Here is a 21,119-nt window from a genome sequence, read left to right on the forward strand (position 1 = left end):
AAGAAATAGGTGCATCAGATATATAAATTTAAGGAAGATAACAAGAAATTATTATACCTTCCATGCTCTATAAAAGGATTGCTTGCACAAAAGAAAGCATTAGTGCAAAGTTTGTAAAAGAGTTTGGACCTAGTGAACAAATTTGCAAATTTAGAAAAAGCCACCGGGCGTGATTGAAGAAAATGATAAACATATTTATGCCTATCATGCAAGTAGAACAAAATATGATGATACATGGCTCATTAATAATAGGTGAACAACACACATGACAAAAACTTAAAGTCTATTTTATAATGTGAATTTTACAATAAATATAGCAATCAATTAATATACCAATGCATAGTGATGACAGAACCTTGTCGAATATAAAGAAAGAGTATCATTGTTATTTAATTTAAGAAAGGTACGTGTTATGGATAAAAACAAAGGACAAGCTTAGTGCTTTAATGACCGCTTAATGTGAAGGGTCAAAGGAGATGAAAAAGAATAGAAGAGACCTCATGTTCTAGTTCAGGAGTACGAATATTTGAAATTGCAAAAGCAAAACAGACATTAACTAATGTTTGTGAAAAGTTTTGAACCTAGTGAATGAGTGCACTTCGACAAGATTAATGGTGTTTGAAAACTACAATCATAACTCATATTCAAGTGTCTCTTGATGAGGAATATACCATTATAAAAACTAATGATTTGGAGATAAAAAAAAGAGAGAGAAAGGGTAAGATAAAATTTTGTATGTTTCTTTGAATGCCAAACAAAGTAAGCAATTAGAAAATATAACTATAATTATATGCAAGGGAAAGTTGTCCAAACTCTCACTCAGGGCCTGTTCTATAATTTAGTGAGCCCTTAGAGATCGCAGACGTGGATCATATGACATAAAAATTTAAAAGCTAAATAAATATTATCATAACTAATATAAAGTAGTATGCAGTATTGAATTTATATTTAGGATATAATTATGAGCTAGCTAATTATAATTATGTTTATTTTTTATAAAACTTTTTAAATTTGTATAAAATGATTATATATTTAGAAATATATGTGTTATCATTTTAACTAAAATATATATACAATGTTATTTAATTTAAAATTAATATATATGGGCTCCCAAAGTACATCTTTTACTTTTAAGCAACTGATCATAATAATATTGGTTTTTTAATTTACCCATGATTAGGCCCAGCCCAATCCTAAAAACCCTACAAATTTTACTATATATACTACTTATCCTAATTATTCAATTTGCCGCCTACCTCATCATTTCAATTTTTGCCGCATATCTCATCATTTTAATCTCTGCCGCCTACCTCATCACTTTAAAAACCCCAAAAGATATTCACACATTGTAAGAAAAGCAGATAACAATTAACGACTGTTAATTTTAGTGGCACCCTTAGACTGAGAGGTACTTCATCGTTCATTGTGAGAAAGGCAGTTGTCAGTCTTCAGTATACAGTGATGTCTCTCACTGGACTTCCTAATTTGTTTGGGGTGAAATCTCACCAGGAAAATCCTATGGTGAGTGCCATTCCTGTCCCTGCTGCAGTTAAAGTATCTAGCCATGCGGACATCGATTATGTCCCGTTCAGGAGACCAGAGTCTTACATCAGGTGCAAAGATAATGAGCTAACTAGAGTGTTGGGGAGGGGAGGTGCAATTTATGAAATGGATTGTGAGGATGAGGAATGGTTGAACAAATTTAATACAGAAAAAGGATGTGATGAGCCCATCTCTGCTGATTTTTTTGAGATGATTATTACTTCATTCGAGAAGAGATTATTCTGTGATCAAGGTAATCGTGTGGATGTAAAGGCTGCTGTTGACCATTGCATATCTCTGGGAAGAAGAGATGTTCTACGAGCCATCCATAGTTACTGGATTAAGAAACGAAAACAGAAGCGTTCGGCCCTGGTCCAGATTTTCCAGGTACTATCTTTTTGTGACCCATAAATATGTGTTATTCATCAGGTTTTACAGTATTTGACATGCCCTAATTATTCATGATTATGATTGATCATTTCTGATAGTTGTATCAATCAAGAACTCGAGTTTTCAGAAAGGCGGATCATGGCAAGAAAAGATCATTGACTCGAAAAGCTAGAGAAGATGTAATTAGGGAGAAGCGAGCAACTGTCCTTCAAGGTATATACTGTTGCACCAAGAATGTCATCCTTATCTTGTTTAATACACCATTTCAGTCATTCTTATTCAAGAATATACTATTATACATATACATTCCTCTAAGTAGTAAGAGCATCTCCAATAGTCTCTTAACTCTCTCCTAAATATAATATAAAATAATAGCTCTTAGTGATTTAATGTGGGTTTAACTCCAACAACACTTCTTATATTCACTCCTCATTTTATTTATATTATTAAAAGTAAGTCATGTGCATAAAAGTACAAAAAAAAGTGGATGGAGAGAGAATGTTTTCTTACACATTTATTATAAAATATTAGTTAAGAGTGACTAGTAGCTCTTAGAATTGAGGAGAGTAAGAGTGACTAGGAGTCTATTGGAGCAAGAAAAATGACCATCCTCTTCAAATTTCAATTTAAGAGCCACTCTAAAGAGGCTATTGGAGATGCTCTAATGTAGTTGCCATTGTTGTTGGTTTCGGTCGTCATTTAAGTTTATAATGAATTCCGGGTTTGAACTACAGGCATTGCAGCTGAAGAGAAGAAAAAAGAATTAAAGGTTGCCCCAGAGGCTGGTGCTGCACTTACTAGATTAGATGATGTAGCCCTTCGAAAGCGTAAAAGAGCCCAGCTGCTGATGGAGGTTGCAGATAAGTGTACTTACAAAGCAACTATGGCTCTTAGAATTTCTGAAGCAATTGGACAAGGAAAATCACCTGTAGATGTTGCCAGAAATCTCCTCGGCTGACATTACTTAAAATACTTTAAAATCAAATTAGATTTGTAGTAAATACTTAAAATATATTTGAAAGAGGGTGTATCCAAATGAATCCTTCAATTGTATCCGATTCTTATTTCTGGATGTCTTTTTCTCACATTACTTGTACCAACTATATTGTTTATCAAATCAAAACAAGTTATTATTGACCGGAGATGGCTAGAATCCACTAAGCTATGACTGATCGCCGATTCCGGTCAAAATTAACTAAATTTGACCGAACGCGCACTACAAAAAAATAGGGCAAAACTGACCGCCTAAAATCAACCGACGCGAAATAAGTTTCGGGTTAAAACAGACCGGCCGAAGTCGGTCGGTTTTGATAATAACGACGTCGTTTTGCTTTGCTGGCAAGACTCCGACTTATTTTAACCAACCACTTTCATCGCGGTCGGTATTATAGCTGACGTGTTTGGGTCATCACCGACCGACAGCCATCGGTCGGTTATGTATTTGTGTAAATTTAATCAAATTTTTAATAAATTATTAGACAAGACGACGATGGTTTTGTCTGTAAAATTTGACCGGAAATGGCGGTCAAATTTACCCGTTTTTCTCGTAGTGTCAATTTAAATATTTTTTATTTTAAATAATATGAAACATCAAATGATAATATTTTATTTAACATATCCACTTTTAAATTTATAATGAACATAACTTCGGAGACTTTGGCCTAAATGAGCCAAGAACCCTCTAACAATGTAACATGCTCATCAACAATTTCAACAGTCTATCGATGAATGGAGCATAATGAAGAAGGTGCTTTAAAGTATCAACACAAGAATTGGTCTCCATCCGAAATAGATAATTTATCAAAGAAAAAGGTGCATCAAATAATTTTAAGGAAGATAAGAAAAAATCAATATACCTTCCATGCTCTATCTGAAAAAGAGCAAATCATCATAAAAGGGATTGCTTGCACAAAAGAAAGCATAATTAGTGCAAAGTTTGTAAGAAAGTTTGGACCTAGTGAACAAATTTGCGGATTTAGAAAAAGCCACCTAGCACGTGTAATTGAAGAAAATGATTAACATTTTTATGCCTATCATGCAACTAGAACAAAATATATATGATAATACATGGCTCATTAATAATGGGTGAACAACACACATGACAAAAATTTAAAGTCTATTTTATAATGTGGATTCTACAATAAATATATCAATCAATTAATATACCAATGCATAGTGATGACAGAACCTTGTCAAATATAAAGAAAGAGTATTTTTGTTATTTAATTTAAGAAAGGTAAGGGTCAAAGGAGATGGAAAAAAAAAAGACCTCATGTTCTAGTTCAAGAGTAGGGATATTTGGAATTGCAAAACCAAAACAAACATTGACTGATGTTTGTGAAAAGTCTTTGAACCTAGTGAATGAGTGCACTTCGACAAGAATGGCGTTTAAAAACTACAATCATAACTCATAAGAACACTGATTCAAGTGTCTCTTATATACCATGATGAAAACTAATGATTTGGAGATGCAAAAAGAAGAAGAAGAAAGGGTTAGGTAAAATTTTGTATGTTTCTTTGAATGCCAAACAAAGTAAGCACTTAGAAGATATAACTATATCTACTTCTATATATTAAAAGAAGACCAAGGGCAAAAAGAACAAAGAAATACTCGTGAATTGACAAATATGCCCTCGATTTTGCACAAAATTAATATAATACCATCAACTCTTCATTTTCTTCTTTATTTGTAGCAGTTTCTCCTTATTATTCGTTGCTATCATTTTCAGATAGTGATGACTGATGACCAAAAAATGTAGTTTAAAATAAAAAATGTTGACTATAATCAAATTTAAAAAATTATAATTCCATCACTATAATCAATGTGAAACAAACAAGTGATTTACAACAAGAGATTTTTTAAATTATAATAAAAAATGTGAAACAAAAAATGTTGATAGTGATGACTGATGACCAAAAAATTAATTTGTAGCAAGCCAAAAAATGTTGCTGCAGAGAAAATAATGGAAATGGAGCACCTTTTTTCAGTGTGACATTTTTCGCCCTGGTTGTAGGTGTCTACTGCAACCCTGATGCTCACTACAGCAAACCCCCCATGGTTTTGGTTGCAGTAAATTAATATGGCATATATATATATGATATATTCATAATAATTTGAACTCTGTGGAACTGAAATTGAATATCTAATTTAATCAGATTAACAAATTATTGCATATATATACTGACAACTACCTTTCTCACAATGAACGATGAAGTACCTTGCCCCATCAAGTAAACTAAGTCCAATTGCGTATCAGCAAAATTGTTTTGTAGTGTAGAGGGCGCCAGAATTTGAGAGCGGAAGGAGATAAACAAAAGCTGCCACGCAGATTGATTGAACTTTCCTCATCATCTGGTCTCAGACTAATTTTGTTTGTGCTTCGTCGAGCACTATTCATTCACTTCAACGGCCTTCCCTTGCTAAATCGAGAACGCAAAAAATGCCCATAAATATTAACTACTCTATATGCCAACTTCATTTGGGCTCTGATTTGGCTTCAACTTCGTTCCGGATCGAATTTTACGACATTTAAATCTTTATCTTGATAGAGGCCTAAAAGGTACGACCGATCGTTATAGAGTTTCAAACTTACTAAAGCTACTAAGCCGTAGATGTTTTGTCATATTGTCAATTTCAATGTGTTTATACACTAATTGTATATCGCAACCAGTGTTAAGAACATACGATCATTCATTTTTTTGTTAAGTTTCCGTATATAGTTTGAACCACAAGAAAATAATCTATAACAGCGATAATTTATGTATATTTTCATATTTTTTATTTCAAGATTTTGAATCATTTGGATTTTCGGTGTGAAATGTCATAAATGATCAATTGAATACTGGTTTTATGTGAATGGGTTTATAGGAGCAACTTCCTTCCTTTTCACGTAGTATCAGTGTGTTGGTACTTGACAAGGCTGTCGCCTGCCTATCAAATAATAAATATCTAACAAAACCTCCTAACTATGTAGTAGGGTAAGTCAGAGTCGATCCCACAGAGACAAACGTATCAAACACTAGTTATTCCCGATTCAATCCAACTAACAAGTAACACAATAAAAATATTGAAAGATTATTAAACTAATAAAAATAAAATCTAGAAAAAAATCAACTAAAAATATCTAGAATCAAGTATCCCCACTAGCATGAATTGATGCAATTATGATTTTCTCCCCCAATTAATCAGATAAATCACCCAAGAGGAAAGATGCGCCCTATAAAATACCAATAACCTCTTCCGAGTATTAATGGCTTCTCTAAAATACAATCAAGCCTATTTCCATGGTATCATGCAGTTTAGAGACATTAAACACAGCATCCTAACTTCCAAACAATCCATTCTACCTATTTCCATGGAGAATTTCATGTCCCTATTGGATAAATCACAACCATCTAAATCCAACTTCCGATGGTAGATAGATATTGGTTCGAACAATACACAAAATCACGTCTGACCTGTAATTGTTATTGAGCACAACTCAATAAGCGAGAGCAATTAACATAATCAACTAGAGATCATCGAAAATCATGCATCAATCACAACTAGGGTTCAACTCAATTCCAGAATAAAATCTACTCTAGCATAATAATATAAAAGAAAAGCAAAGATGGATTATACAATGGATTCTTCAACCTCCAAGTCTTGAAGAAAAAGAGACAAAAGTGTTTTAAACCTAACCTAATTATACAATACTCTCCTTTTCTAATGTCTATCCCTATAAATATATATGATTTTAATGCTTACAAGGAAATACAAAACAGTTGCCCAAACGGAATTGGTTTTTTTCCAATGAAAATTCGCAGCAGATTATTCTGTCCTTTTTCTGGGCTGATTCTATTGGATTTTGGATATTGGACCATCTCTGAATTAAAGAAAATTCTCTAAGCTTCGCGTGGGCTGTAAGATCACCCAATTCTGACTTCTAGAACCCAAGATATGGCCCAAACAGTGAGTCATGTGCAAGCAATCCAATAAATCCGAATTTCCTTCGAATTAATCTCCAAATTAAGCTTTTTATTCCAATTTCCTCCAAGTTTAGGAACTCCTTGCTTCCTACAATAAAACATTAAAATCTATTAAATAAATATCCAATTCAATGCAAAATATAATAAATATGAGAATAAAATCATCTAGAATATATGCAAATATATACTCTATCAGTACTGTTGGAATTTAATCGTAGCATGTTTATTATATTTGAATAATAGTCAGCTTCATGATCTGTAGGGGTTATGACTTAGTCAAATGAGTATTTAAGTTTGTTAGGTGGGTTAGTCGGTCAAGTGGTAGAGTGGCTATTTCCCAGGAGTTTAAGTTGCATGTTCAACGTCTAGAAATAGCAGTAGTTTTTCATTCTGTAAGTCACGAAGTTCAGAAATACAATTTGCTTTTCCCTTGCATTATTTTGTATATCTATTCTGGTTTCATCACTTGGTATCAGAGCCTGAACAAGGTATATGCCAAAGTACATACCCAGAGTAATGGCTACGGAGACGGACAAGAGCAAGGAGAGTGCAGTGGGATTGAACTACCCGATGTTGACAAAAAGTAACTATACTGTGTGGTCACTGAAGGTGAAAGTCTTTATGCAAGCACATGGTATTTGGGAGGCAGTTGAACCGAAGGACCCTGAGGCTGTGATAGAAGAGAAGAAGGATAAACTAGCCTTAGCTGCGATATATCAGTGCATTCCAGATGACATGTTGCTTACTATTGTAGAGAAGACGACAGCCAAAGGAGCTTGGGACGCAATCAAAACTATGTGTTTGGGTGCAGATCGGGTAAGGAAAGCTAAAGTGCAAACAATGAAGGCAGAGTTTGAATCCCTACGGATGACAGATGGTGAGGCGTTGGATGATTTTTGTATGAGGTTAAATGCTCTGGTCACTAAGATACGTGAATTGGGAGAGGATATGGCAGAGTCATACGTGGTTAAGAAGCTGTTGAGAGCCATGCCTCCAAAGTTTCTCCAAATTACGTCGACAATCGAACAATTTGGGGACCTTGAGGTCATGACCGTTGAAGAAACTATTGGGTCTCTTAAGGCTCATGATGAAAGGCTAAAAGGATCGACTGAGCACACAAGCAACCAGTTGTTGCTGACAAAAGATGAGTGGAAGAAACGTGAGATTGGTGAAAGGCAATTACTAATGACCAAAGAAGAATGGGCCAAGAAATATGAGAAGGGAGGCACTGAAACATCAAGGAGTCAGAGAGGTGGTAACTACTACAATCGAGATGGAGGACGTGGAGGTCGTGACAGACGAAACATCAGGTGTTTCAACTGTGGAATTCTTGGCCATTTTGAACGTGAATGCAGAAAGCCACGACGTGATCGAGAAAGCAAGGACAAAGATACATCTAAACAGGAGGCAAATCTGAGCTTTACCCAAGACGACGAACCCGCCCTGTTATTTACAGAGTCCACCAAAGAGGGATCGAAACAGTTGTTGCTAAATGAGAAGAATATGGTGCCTAAAATTAGTCAAGGGAACAATCAGAATGTGGACTCGAATGTTTGGTACCTGGACAACGGAGCAAGTCAACATATGACTGGGTATCGCACTAAATTTAAAGAGTTGAATGAGGAAGTGACGGGAAAAGTAAAGTTTGGGGATGGGTCTACAGTTGATATAAAAGGTAAGGGTACAGTGGCATTTTTGTCCAAAGATGGGAACGAGAAAATGTTTCACGATGTTTACTACATCCCCGAGTTACGCAGTAACATTATATCGTTGGGTCAGCTTTCGGAATTGGGCAATGAGGTCGTGATAAAAGGGGAGTACGTGTGGGTTTATGATGATCAAAGGCGGCTTCTCATGAAAGTTAAAAGGTCTGGAAATCGTTTGTATAAGATCCTCTTGGAGACGAGTCATGCAGCGTGTTTGATGTCTAAGGCGGAAGAATCAACATGGCTATGGCATACACGATTTGGGCATGTGAATTTTCAAGCAATGGCTTTAATGTCTGCAAAGGGTATGGCAGAGGGGTTGCCAGAGCTCATACAACCAAAGAAATTGTGTGTTGGGTGTTTAATGGCGAAGCAAACGAGAAAGATATTCCCTCGACAAGCTGATTTTCGTGCAAAGAAAAAACTTGAGCTCATTCATGGTGATCTTTGCGGACCAATTTCACCACCAACTGCTGGAGGAAATAGGTACTTCCTACTCTTGGTTGATGACTTTAGTCGAGTTATGTGGATATATATGTTAAAAGGCAAAGATGAGACATTTGAGGCTTTTAAGAAATTTACAAGGCTTGTTGAAAAAGAATCAGGAGAAACAATCAAGATTTTCCGAACTGATAGGGAAGGTGAATTCATGTCTAAACTTTTTATTGAGTTTTGTAATGAGGAAGGCATCACACGACATTTCACCGCTCCATACACCCCTCAACAAAATGGGGTTGTGGAGCGACGAAATCGTACTGTAGTTGCCATGGCTCGTAGCTTTCTAAAGGAGATGAATTTGCCTTCAAACCTTTGGGGTGAAGCTGTACGCCATTCGGTGTATATATTAAACAGGTTGCCAACAAGATCTCTGTCTAATGTGACTCCGTATGAAGCCTGGAATGGTGACAAGCCGAATGTTGCACATATTCGAGTGTTTGGTTGTGTGGCACACATGAAAGTGCCAAGTGTGCATACAACGAAGTTGGACAATAGAAGCAAATTGGTTGTGAATCTTGGCAGGGAAGCAGGGACCAAGGCCTATCGGTTGCTTGATCCTACTCAAGGCACAATACATGTCAGCCGTGATGTAGTTTTTGAAGAAGGGAGAGCTTGGGACTAGAGTAACCAGGGGACCAAAGAGTCAAATGGGCCTGCAAATATGTTCAAAGTTGTTGATTCTCAGACAAGATATGACACTGGTAACACCGCAGATGGGGATGAACTCAATCCACCACAAAGTATGGAGAATGTTGAGGTACAGACTCCAGCAGTTTCCTCGACAGTTGAAAGAGCAAGAACAGATAGACAAGACACTGCAGATGTCACCAGTGATGAAAGTGCCCCGCGAAAATTTCGTTCTATTGATGAAGTGTATAATGAAAGTGAGGAAGTGTTTCTTGATGATGATATGCTGTTGTTGGGGGTAGAAGAGCCAACAAATTACAAGCACGCACTTGCAGATCCAACATGGACACAAGCTATGAAATCTGAAATCGAGTCCATCGAACGAAACAATACATGGAACTTAGTGGAGCTCCCGCCTGGACACAGGCCAGTTGGTCTGAAATGGGTTTTTAAATTGAAACGAGACACCAGCGGGAATATTATCAAGTATAAAGCACGTCTCGTGGCAAAGGGGTACGTTCAAAAACAAGGTGTAGATTATGAGGAGGTGTTTGCACCTGTTACCAGGCTTGAAACAGTACGTCTTTTACTGGCATTGGCAGCTCGAAATGGATGGGAAATTCACCATTTAGATGTTAAATCAGCCTTTTTAAATGGTGAATTGCAAGAAACGGTGTTTGTATCTCAGCCACCTAGTTTTGAAGTAAGAAACAAAGAGCATCTTGTCTACAAGCTATTGAAAGCTTTGTATGGTCTTCATCAGGCACCACGGGCCTGGTACGCTCGTCTCAATAGATACTTAGAAAGCCTTGGTTTTAGCAAATGCCCTTATGAGCAGGCAGTATACACGAAAAAGGAAGGGCCAGAGGTACTGATTATAGGTGTGTATGTCGATGACCTTCTGGTTACGGGTACAAATATCTCCAATATTCAAAAATTTAAAAGGCAAATGGGGGAGGAATTTGACATGACGGATCTTGGCAAACTATCTCATTATTTAGGAATGGAGGTCAGTCAACAGTTGGGATACATTGAACTCAAACAGGAGTCGTATGCGAAGAAGTTGTTAGTTCGAGCTGGGATGGCAGAGTGCAGGTCAGCAAAATACCCAATGGAAACTTCAATTCAGCTGGACAAGGACGAAAAGGGAAAAGCCGTAGATGCCACTCAATTCAAGAGTATCGTGGGTGGGTTACGTTACTTGGTTCATACACGCCCGGATATAGCGTATGCAGTTGGAATTGTAAGTAGGTATATGGAGCGACCCACGGTTCTTCATCAAGCAGCAGTGAAGCGTATTTTGCGTTACATTAAAGGGACTACAAACTATGGCTTGATTTATTCAAAAGGAACAGGTAATCATTTGTTGGAGGGGTACTCGGATAGCGATCTTGCTGGGAACACCGAGGATAGGAGGAGCACTGGAGCAATGGCGTTTTATTTGAATGATAATCTGATTACTTGGGTTTCTCAAAAGCAGCGATGCGTGGCTCTTTCTTCCTGCGAAGCTGAGTTCATGGCAGCTACTGCTGCTGCCTGTCAAGCGGTTTGGTTAAGAAATTTGTTGATTCAGATAACAGGGGTGACACACGGTCCAGTGATCATCTATGTGGATAATAAATCAGCTATCGACCTCGCAAAGAATCCGGTTTTTCACGGTAGAAGTAAGCATATCGACATTCGATACCACTTTATTCGTGAGTGCGTTGGACGTGGGGAAATTGAAGTCAAGTATGTGAGTTCGAATGAGCAGCGTGCAGATGTTCTTACGAAAGCTATGGCGACAGTGAAGTTCGAGCAGATGAGAGCTTTGCTTGGAATTCAGAATCTGCAGAAACATGCTTAGATTAGGGGGAGCATGTTGGAATTTAATCGTAGCATGTTTATTATATTTGAATAATAGTCAGCTTCATGATCTGTAGGGGTTATGACTTAGTCAAATGAGTATTTAAGTTTGTTAGGTGGGTTAGTCGGTCAAGTGGTAGAGTGGCTATTTCCCAGGAGTTTAAGTTGCATGTTCAACGTCTAGAAATAGCAGTAGTTTTTCATTCTGTAAGTCACGAAGTTCAGAAATACAATTTGCTTTTCCCTTGCATTATTTTGTATATCTATTCTGGTTTCATCAGGTACATGGTTGCTTTCGCGTTTTTTATATTTCTTTTTCTTGGATCTGTGGAGGGGTTCAGCACAAAAGAGCCGACCTTGTACGTATGATGCCAGCAGATGTGCAAGCCTTTTCTTGCAACGGTTGTATTCACACCATTTCCTTCTTACTTGGTGTTGTCACATCTGTTGTTTCTGGCTTTCTTGGAATGAAAATTGCCACCTATGCAAATGCTAGAACTACCTTAGAGGCAAGGAAGGGTGTTGGGAAGGCCTTCATTGTCGTATTTAGATCTGAAGCAGTCATGGGTTTCCTCCTTGCTGCAAATGACGTTCTTGTTTTGTACATTGCCATCAATCTGTTTAAGCTATACCATGGTGATGACTGGGAAGCCCTCTTCGAGTCAATAACTGGTTATGGCCTTGGTAGATCTTCAATGGTCTTCTTTGGAAGAGTTGGAGGAGGTATCTACACCAAAGCTGCTGATATTGGTGCTGATCTTGTAGGCGAGGTGGAGAGGAATGTTACAGAAGATGATCCTAGAAATCCTGTGGTAGGATATCCATATTGTTTATCTAGCTATGAGTAACTTATCATCGGGATTCAGACTAATGGTATATTTGATCAGGTGATTGCTAATAATGTTGGAACAATGTTGGCATTGTGTGTTAAAATCTCGTGTTTGTGTGTAATTACAGAAGATAATTTAGTAAGTTGGGAGTCTTGGTCATGACTTAAAAGGTTGAATGTTCCCGAGTCTTTTAAAATATCAGGGTCTAAATTGTATTCAAGTCTTTTAAAATATATGAGCATGCTTTCAGAATGTCAACAATTTACATCTTTATATTCAGGATATATCCTCAATCATCTGAGACGATGATTTGGATTTAAAATTAAGTTATTATGTCAATTAATAGCACCACGGCTCTCTTACACCAATTGAAGGCCGCCCTAGCATGACTCCGGTCTGACGTCGTGGGGGCATTGTTTTGAAAGAGAACTTACTTTTTTCAGCTCTTAAAGCCAAGACAGAGGGAAAAGATGTTGGTGTTCCTAATTGTGAGTGGGCTGCAACTACAAAAGCCCCGTGGAGCGCACCTGGTATGCTTGAAAGCTAAAGTTGATAACCTATTATGTCTTGTTCTTTTTTACAATTAATAAATCATCGATTCTCTATGTTATTGCAGAGTTCTTCGATCTTTCAGCTCTTGAAGGAGAAACAATTAGAGAGTGGCTTTTCTTTGATAAAGCTTGAAGGCATTTGAGAGTGGAAATAGAAAGCAAAGGTCTCTTCCAGATTATGAGGGACGGGGTTGGCACGAGTCAAGAAGAATAATGAATGAGTTTGTAGGGCTGAAGAGATATCATCAACCAGTGAACACTACAAGAAAAACAGGGTCATACAACGGTTTATCACCGTTGTCTGTCATATCGGGATTCCGTTGAATATCGAGGCGATATCTGATTAAGTGTCACACAATGGTTATTCAACAGTTGTTGAAATGTGAGTGCCACAATGGTTTCAGAACACTTGTTTGAAAGAACATGACACAACAGCTTGTAAAATAAAACCTGTTGTGGAAATCACTTAACACAATAGTGTGGTGGAAGAAATACTTGTATGAAATATTTTCACACGATAGTTTTTTAATGTAACCTTTGTTTGTTTGACTTATATACAAGTGTTTTATAGAAATGCACGGTTGTTTGGAAGCTCAAGCACAATGTCAAAGTTTATTTACACTGTTGTACTTATTATACACACACAATGGTTTAACATATAGAAACTGTTATCTGAAAGCTTTGCTACAACAGTTTAGATCCAAAACTCAGGTTTTTTTATTTGACACACAATGGTTTATATAACTTAAAGCAATTGTTTAAAAGTATATGCAGAACAATATAATTCGTACCAAATGTTATTTTTAGTTTATTTACACAATGGTTTAACGAATAATCCATTGTTTCTGTTTCTTCATAAAAGGTGGTTTACTTGTTTTTGATATATAACTTGTCCTCATGCATTTACAAAAATACCAAATACAATAACTACATGAAAAATTAATTTGATCATGTCGAGCTACCATCAAATCTTGAAATATTTTACAGTATCTCTATGTCTCCGGTGATTGCTTGGTTGAGTTAATGTGACCATTAGGAGCAAAAACATCTTTCTTCCTTGTTCCATATTCTCAGCTGGTATTAGCCCATGAAGGCTGAAAAAGAAAATAGAGTGGCTAAGTGATTAACTAATATTGAATGATTTTACCGTGTCAATACAACAAAGTATTACGTACTTTAACTATAGGACAATATCAATCAGTTTGTAATTTTTTTCAGTGAAGATTATAAACATCGAATAGTATGTGTACCACATATAATGAGATCACATGCTGCTCTTTCCCTATTCATGCCAAAGGCTATCTAGTTCACAAATTCTATTGTTGGACATCCTACTGTATCAAAGTGCATCTTTAGGTGCCTGAGGTGTGTATTGGTCCAAATTCACTAATGGTGTCTAGCAATCAATATTCCAGATTTAAGAGACTTGAATTTAAATCATCTCAATATTCCATTAATGAACAAGTGATTTCTCGTAAGAATTTAACAGGGAGCTACCTGAAAGCCAGAGAGTTGCTCCTTGGTAAATTTAATGGTCAAACTGGTAACAACGACAACATTGTTAAGCTTCTGCAGCTTGCTGTTAAACATAAACAAGTGCCCTGCTCTTACCAACATCATTCTGTGTGAATATAAAATTGCTAGACACATCCAAAAATTCACCATTGCCTTTGTCATGCAGCGTCACGAACTTGACACCAAGTATAAGATTCTTTGCTACATTATATTAGAAGAATATATTCAATAACAAATTTAGAATTATTCAACTTAAAAACAACTGGAACATTTCTAGTTAATAGCAAACAGACTTTTACAGCAATACAAGATCAATATTCATGCCAATAGCACAATCACATGAATAGACCTCCAAAACATAGGTATCACAACTCAAAACCGTACTAAATTAATGTCCTCTAAACATATTCCTAAAGTATGATAATAGATAAATTGATTATAGTAAGTCACCGACTAGCCATGAAAAGTCAGGAAATCTTTCATAATACATATATTGGCTAGATCTAGATTTAATATGAATATAACTTAACCCATCAATTTTATAATTTTAATCGAATATAAAATAACAAATTCACATGAAGCATGATATCAGCCGGCAGTAGGAAATATGAAAACAATATTTTTATGATGTTTTAAAATACAGTAGTTGTGAGATAGACATATGAGGTCATTCTTAGTCCCAAGATAGGCAGACACCCGGGGCCATATATGCTAATATGTAAAAGAATAAAAACATAAATCAATAGGCATGTTTACTATGAGAAATAACACATACTTACCATAGACATATATCCCTATAAGAGGATTCTCCTGCAATTTCATAGCATAAAAAATGTCATAACTTCATGGTGAGATGCGAACATGGGAATATACTTTGTTCGAAACAATCACAATTACAAAATGCCAGTTAATACCTATCATAATTAGTGAGTATGAACAAGCCCCAAATCCAAATCTCTAACTCACATAATAATATATCCACAAATCGAAGCCATAATTCACTGAACAAGCTCCAAATCAAAAACCCAAATCGAGGAAGCACTGAAATCAAGAGAGAGATGAGTTAATTGAAGTTTCACTGAATACATCCAGTTAATTGAACTCCAAAATAAAGAACCCTAAGCTGAAAAAGCCTCATCCGAAATCTTCAAAATGGAACACAGATCAATCGAGAAGTCTAAATTTGAAACAAAATACATACTACTTCGAAGAAATTAAATAATTTGCAGAGACTTTTAGGAGAGATAGTTGTACAAGAGAGTGAAAAGAGATAGAAATTCAGATCTGTGTTTTGTTAAAAGTGAAGCAGAGGAACAAAACTAATAGGCGGCATATTTGCCGCTCTACTATTTCATGGGCCTTTGTGCCATTTAACATTATTATAAATATAAATTTACATTTTTTGAGACTTTAAAATAAAAAATTTTTGCATCTTATAATATATAATAATTTTTAAGTTAATTATGTTTATTATTATGCATAAAAAATTATGCATCTTATTTTAGTCACTTATTTTAGTCATGTAAGAAGATAATAAATTTATCTTGCTTAACTTATAATTGAAATTCTAGTAAAACAACAATTCCCCAAAACAGAATTTGTACCAAATTAACTGAAATATTATTTGAAATAAAATTTTCAATGATCCAACCGTATGGATGTAAATACCGGCCCATTCATTTTAGTCTTTTACCAAAATAATAAAAAATAATAAGTTTATTTTGTATGACTTTTTAATAAAAATCTAGTAAAATACTAGTCCCCAAAACAGAATTCGTACCAGATTAAGTGAAAAAAAATTTTGAAATGAATTTTACAACGATCCAACCGTATCGATGTTAATACCTATTTACCTTAGTCATATACAAAAATAATAATAAAATAATAAATTTATCTTGTATGACTTTTTAATATATATCTAGTAAAAATACTAGCCCCGAAACGGGATTCGTACCACATTAACTAAAATATTTTTTAAAATATTTTTTCAATGATCCAATCGTACCGATGTTAATACCTACTTACTTTAGTCATGTACAAAAATAATAAAAAATAATAAATTTATCTTGTATGACTTCTTAATATATATCTGGTAAAAATACTAGTCCCCAAAATAGGATTCGTACCAGATTAACTGAAAATATTTTTTCAAATGAATTTTTCAACGATCCAACCGTACGGATGTTAATATCCACTTGTTTTAGTCATGTACAAAAATAATCAAAAAAGAATAAATTTATATTGTATGACTTTTTTTGATATATATCTAGTAAAAATACTAGTCCCAAAAATGAGATTTGTACCAGATTAACTGAAATATTTTTTAAAATGAATTTTTCGACGATCCAACCGTACGGATGTTAATATCCACTTCTTTCAGTCATGTACAAAAAAAAAAAATTGTCTTGTATGACTTTTTAATATAAATTTAGTAAAAATACTAGTCCCCAAAACAGGTTTCGCACTAGATTAACTGAAAATATTTTTTCAAATGAATTTTTCAACGATCTAACCGTACGCATGTTAATATCCACTTATTTTAGTCATTACAAAAATAATATAAAAACAAAAAATTTATCTTGTATGACTTTTTAATATATATCTAGTAAAAATACTTGTCCCCAAAACAGAATTTCCTACAAGATTAACTGAAAATATTTTTTCAAATGAATTTTTCAACGATCCTACCATACGGATGTTAATATCCACTTATTTTATTCATGTACAAAATTAATCAAAAAATAATAAATTTATCTTGTATGACTTTTTAATATATATCTAGTAAAAATACTAGTCCCCAAAAAGGATTCGTACCAGATTAACTGAAAATATTTTTTCAAATAATTCTCCAACGATCCAGCCGTACGGATGTTAATATCCTCTTATTATAGTCCTGTACAAAAATAATCAAAAAATAATAAATTTATCTTGTGTGACTTTTTAATATATATCTAGTAAAATTACTAGTCCCCAAAACAGAATTCCTACCAGATTAACTGAAAATTATTTTTCAAATGAATTTTTCAACGATCCTACCGTACGGATGTTAATATCCACTTATTTTAGTCATGTACAAAAATAATCAAAAAATAATAAATTTATCTAGTATGACTTTTTAATATATATCTAGTAAAAATACTAGTCCCCAAAACAAGACAAAAGTTATTTTATTAATGATCTTTGTGTCCTCTTTCCCGAAAGTTCTAGAACGAGGCTTTTAGACAACGGTTTTCTATGAGAAAATATTGTTTGAGAAAATCTGTGACAACATTTCTTTTGACAAAAACTGTTGTGTAAGCGTTTTTTAATCTGACGACTGATTTTAAATCTCCTTCCAATCAATGGCTCTCATTGCACCATCTCAGCAATCCAAGTGATAATATTATGACTAATCATACGGTGCCACCTCATCATGTCTGTCCATTGAAATTCTAAAAGAGTTATTTTAGACAACTGTTTTCATCCCGTTGTGTGATATTGTATAGGACAATACATTCGAAAAACCATTGTACAAACTTTCTAATTAGCACAACACAGTTTCAAAAAGGCTTGTCTAATTCATTAATTAGACAATTGTTTTGAAACCGTTGTAGTGATGTTTATTAGACAATGTTTTTTTTTTAAATGAAATGTAACGGTGGTTTGAATTACACAACATCGCGTTAAAAACCATTGTCTTAAACATCTAGATTCACAACGGTTACTGGACCATTGTGTCAACAATGTCACACAACACTTTCAAAAATAAAGCTTGTCTGTCAAGTTTTGAAGATTACCACATAGACAATAGTTTATGTAACCAATGTCTGTTCCGCTCTCAGACAATGGTATGTTAAGAAAAAATATTTCTCCGTTGTATGTCGGATTGGCACAACGGAATTTTTCCAAACCGCTGTGTAATGTGTGTTGTCTGAGACTGTTTTTCTTGTAGTGGAAAAATCTCGAATAGCATTTGTATGAATATGAAATCAGCAAGTGCGGTGCTTTTGCCTTGTATAGATTGGAACTTAGGATTGTAGAAGGCAAGAAAAGTCTAAAAGTGGTTTGACCTGGTAAGGGGTACATTAATCAATTGCGCCAAAAGGCTTAGATGGGTAGAGATAATTTATAATTGTGTTCATCACAGATTGCAATGTTTATTAATATGTCCATTGCACTAACCTTTTTAATATGTAAAAGGAAAAGATATTCTGCTCAATATATCAGAAGACGAGAGCCTTGAGGTAAAATTGAGCAGGGTGAACATCGATGCTTTCATACTGGTATATTATTTTTTACCTTACACATTAGTCGGCTTGCTCTTTTTTTAATGATATTTTTCTCGCTATCCTTACTAGATTAAATTAAATTGCATGATTTATATGTAACTGGAACAGACACTTTTGCTGTCATTATAGAATGGGCGCTTTTGTTGTTAATTCTTACTAATTTACGACCTGTTTAGTTTTTTGACTGCCTTCCCCTTCTTTTAATAACAAAGTTGTTCTGAATTTTTTTATTTAAAGATTTTGTGTAAAGGGTCTTAGTCTGGAAACGAAATTGCATGTGATGTTCAGTAGGATGCTCAACGAGAAATTGCCTTCCAGGAGTGGCATAGGCATAGTATGTGTATCCCCTCGAGTAGTTCAGACCAACTTTGTAAGTTTCTTGAAGATCTATTCTTTTTATATGTAGTTTCCAATTGGGATTTTAATGACCCAAAGGTATAGTTGCAAAGCATTTGGCCGAGGAGGCTCGTACTAGGAAAAGCAGCGATGATATTTCCTGCATTGTTGTAAGGTTTAAATACTTTTACTTCTGTAAACCTTTATGTTCTGTACTTCCATTCTTTTACGTTTTACCAGAAAACACGAGTTTAATTATGTAAATGGGGAACAAATTTCTTAACTGTCTTCAAATTTGCAATGACTAGGCTCTGATAGTTCTGGTATACAATCTTATTGTCTAATAATGTCAGTTTTCGTTACTTCATCATTCACATTCAAGTATATCCTTCTTCCATTACTCTATTTACATATTTGACAATATAAAAGGCAGGATTTTGATAGGCTGATTCTATACAATCTGGATGAATCAACTTTAATTCTTAGCTCATTTTTATATCCGGTATTTTGTGTAGGAGGTGCAAGTTTTTAGTGAAATTCATATTCATATAAAATTCTAAAATGTAACATGACTTGGTTGGCCCTGGGGGTAGTTGCAGTTGGCTTCCTAGGTTTCTTAACGAGCTCTCTATACAAACTTAAACTTCCCAACATGACTATGTGGTAGTTTTTCGTGGGCAGATGCAGCTCTCTGATGTTGGGTATTTGTGTGGTTTACTGTGTTACAGGTTAGTGTAAATCTTAATAGGTCTCCAATATTTATGTATATTTTTCTTCCTATTTCTAAAATTATACGAGGTGTCTTATTTTTTTTGATCGAATACGAGGTGTCGTTCTTATATAACAAAAAAAATCAATTAAATTGCAATATAGCTAAATGTTTGATTAACTCTTACACACTTTATAACTAATAATACTTTTATATATTCTCACAACAAACACAAAATAAAAGGATTCAGTCTGTTATTCTCTCCTCATCAGTTGTATGGGCATTTTTGATCACAACACTATTTGCAAATAAATTTTTTGAAGTTAGAAATGTCAATGAAATTGAACCAACACTAAAGAATCAACTCAATATTTCCACTGTAATGATGACTTTTGGTATAGCAGTTATTAGTTGGATTGCCCTTCCCTTCCTGTCACATTCACCATCTTCAGTTTTGGACAGCAGAAAGAGGTTCAGAACTGGCAAGTGTTTCCCGCTTAACTATATAGATCAACAGCATGTACGGTCTAATGTGGATGATTCCAATCATGAAACTATAAATTATTTTTCTTAAGATCAATAACATTGTGATCTATATATATACTCTGTGTTTCCAGGCAACTGTTCCTTTGTATTTGTGTCGGTTTCGTTGAAGGGCTTCTTATTGGATTTGTCACTGAGTACTATACAAGCAATGCTTACAGGTACCTTGATTTGTCTTTTCTCTTCTTTCTATTGGAAATATCTTGATCTTTACTGGTTTAACCTCTTTAATAATTTTTTAGTCCTGTACAACACGTAGCAGATGCCTGCTGCACTAGAGCAGCAACCAATGTTATCTTTGGCCTTGCTTTGGGATATAAATCTGCCATCATTCCTATTTTTGCCATTGCTTAATTAGCATTTTCGTTAATTTCAGCTTTGCTGCTATGTGCGGTATTGCAGTAGCTGCCCCGGGATGTTGAGCACTATTGCTACTGGGTTGGCCATTGATGCATATGGTCTCATTAGTGATAACGCTGGAGGAATAGCTGAAATGGCCGGAATGAGTGATAGAATACGAGAGTGAACTGTGCAGGAAACACCACTGCAGCTCTTGAAAAGGTATACATAGCAAATTTTTCATTTTTGTTGAGCTGCACAATTGAACTTTCTGTAGCATTTCATGGTCAGGGATTAGGCAAGATAAAAATCATAACCTAAAAGTCACCCCCTTAATAAGATTTTAATATTTAGAAACTATAAACCCACTATTGTGGTTATATTAGATTTTTTTGTGATAGCTAGCTTATATTTTATTTGTTTAATTTTATATAATAAATTTCTTAAAGGTA

At 34.9% G+C, this 21,119-nt stretch overlaps 1 protein-coding gene and 2 long non-coding RNA genes across 6 annotated transcripts; 2 read left to right on the forward strand and 1 right to left on the reverse strand.

The window, feature by feature from the left end:
- The first annotated feature begins 5,231 nt into the window (after positions 1–5,231).
- On the forward strand, positions 5,232–13,208 carry LOC108207564 (pyrophosphate-energized vacuolar membrane proton pump-like). Of its 2 annotated transcripts, XM_064087519.1 has the most exons (5): positions 5,232–5,492; positions 5,801–5,839; positions 11,858–12,388; positions 12,850–12,936; positions 13,023–13,208. In XM_064087519.1, the coding sequence occupies exons 3-5, from the start codon at positions 11,942–11,944 to the stop codon at positions 13,098–13,100; spliced, it is 612 nt and encodes a 203-aa protein (XP_063943589.1). In that variant the 5' UTR covers positions 5,232–5,492; positions 5,801–5,839; positions 11,858–11,941; the 3' UTR covers positions 13,101–13,208. The 2 variants fall into 2 exon arrangements, with proteins under 2 accessions (XP_063943589.1, XP_063943590.1); XM_064087520.1 differs by lacking the exon at positions 5,801–5,839 and having other exon boundaries at positions 11,918–12,388.
- A 537-nt stretch (positions 13,209–13,745) lies between these two features.
- Positions 13,746–15,812, reverse strand: LOC108209107 (uncharacterized). 3 transcript variants are annotated; one of them, XR_010288914.1, is made up of 5 exons: positions 15,674–15,812; positions 15,387–15,513; positions 15,252–15,282; positions 14,455–14,673; positions 13,746–14,051 (listed from the first exon to the last, which is right to left on the reverse strand). It is a non-coding gene; the product is annotated as an uncharacterized LOC108209107 (long non-coding RNA). The 3 variants fall into 3 exon arrangements; XR_010288915.1 differs by having other exon boundaries at positions 15,727–15,804; XR_001804489.2 differs by having other exon boundaries at positions 15,387–15,787.
- A 2,599-nt stretch (positions 15,813–18,411) lies between these two features.
- LOC135146772 (uncharacterized) lies at positions 18,412–20,883 on the forward strand. Its single transcript, XR_010288916.1, has 3 exons — positions 18,412–19,246; positions 20,403–20,489; positions 20,705–20,883. It is a non-coding gene; the product is annotated as an uncharacterized LOC135146772 (long non-coding RNA).
- The last annotated feature ends 236 nt before the right edge of the window (positions 20,884–21,119 follow it).

This window comes from Daucus carota, chromosome 2 (genome assembly GCF_001625215.2).
Source record: "Daucus carota subsp. sativus chromosome 2, DH1 v3.0, whole genome shotgun sequence".
NCBI classification, from domain to species: domain Eukaryota; kingdom Viridiplantae; phylum Streptophyta; class Magnoliopsida; order Apiales; family Apiaceae; genus Daucus; species Daucus carota.

Coding starts and splice junctions, on each gene's coding strand:
- LOC108207564 (XM_064087519.1), top strand. CDS start 11,942: ATGATGCCAGCAGATGTGCAAGCCTTTTCTTGCAACGGTTGTATTCAC. Junction 12,389..12,849: donor ATGATCCTAGAAATCCTGTG/GTAGGATATCCA, acceptor TACTTTTTTCAG/CTCTTAAAGCCAAGACAGAG. Junction 12,937..13,022: donor AGCCCCGTGGAGCGCACCTG/GTATGCTTGAAA, acceptor ATGTTATTGCAG/AGTTCTTCGATCTTTCAGCT.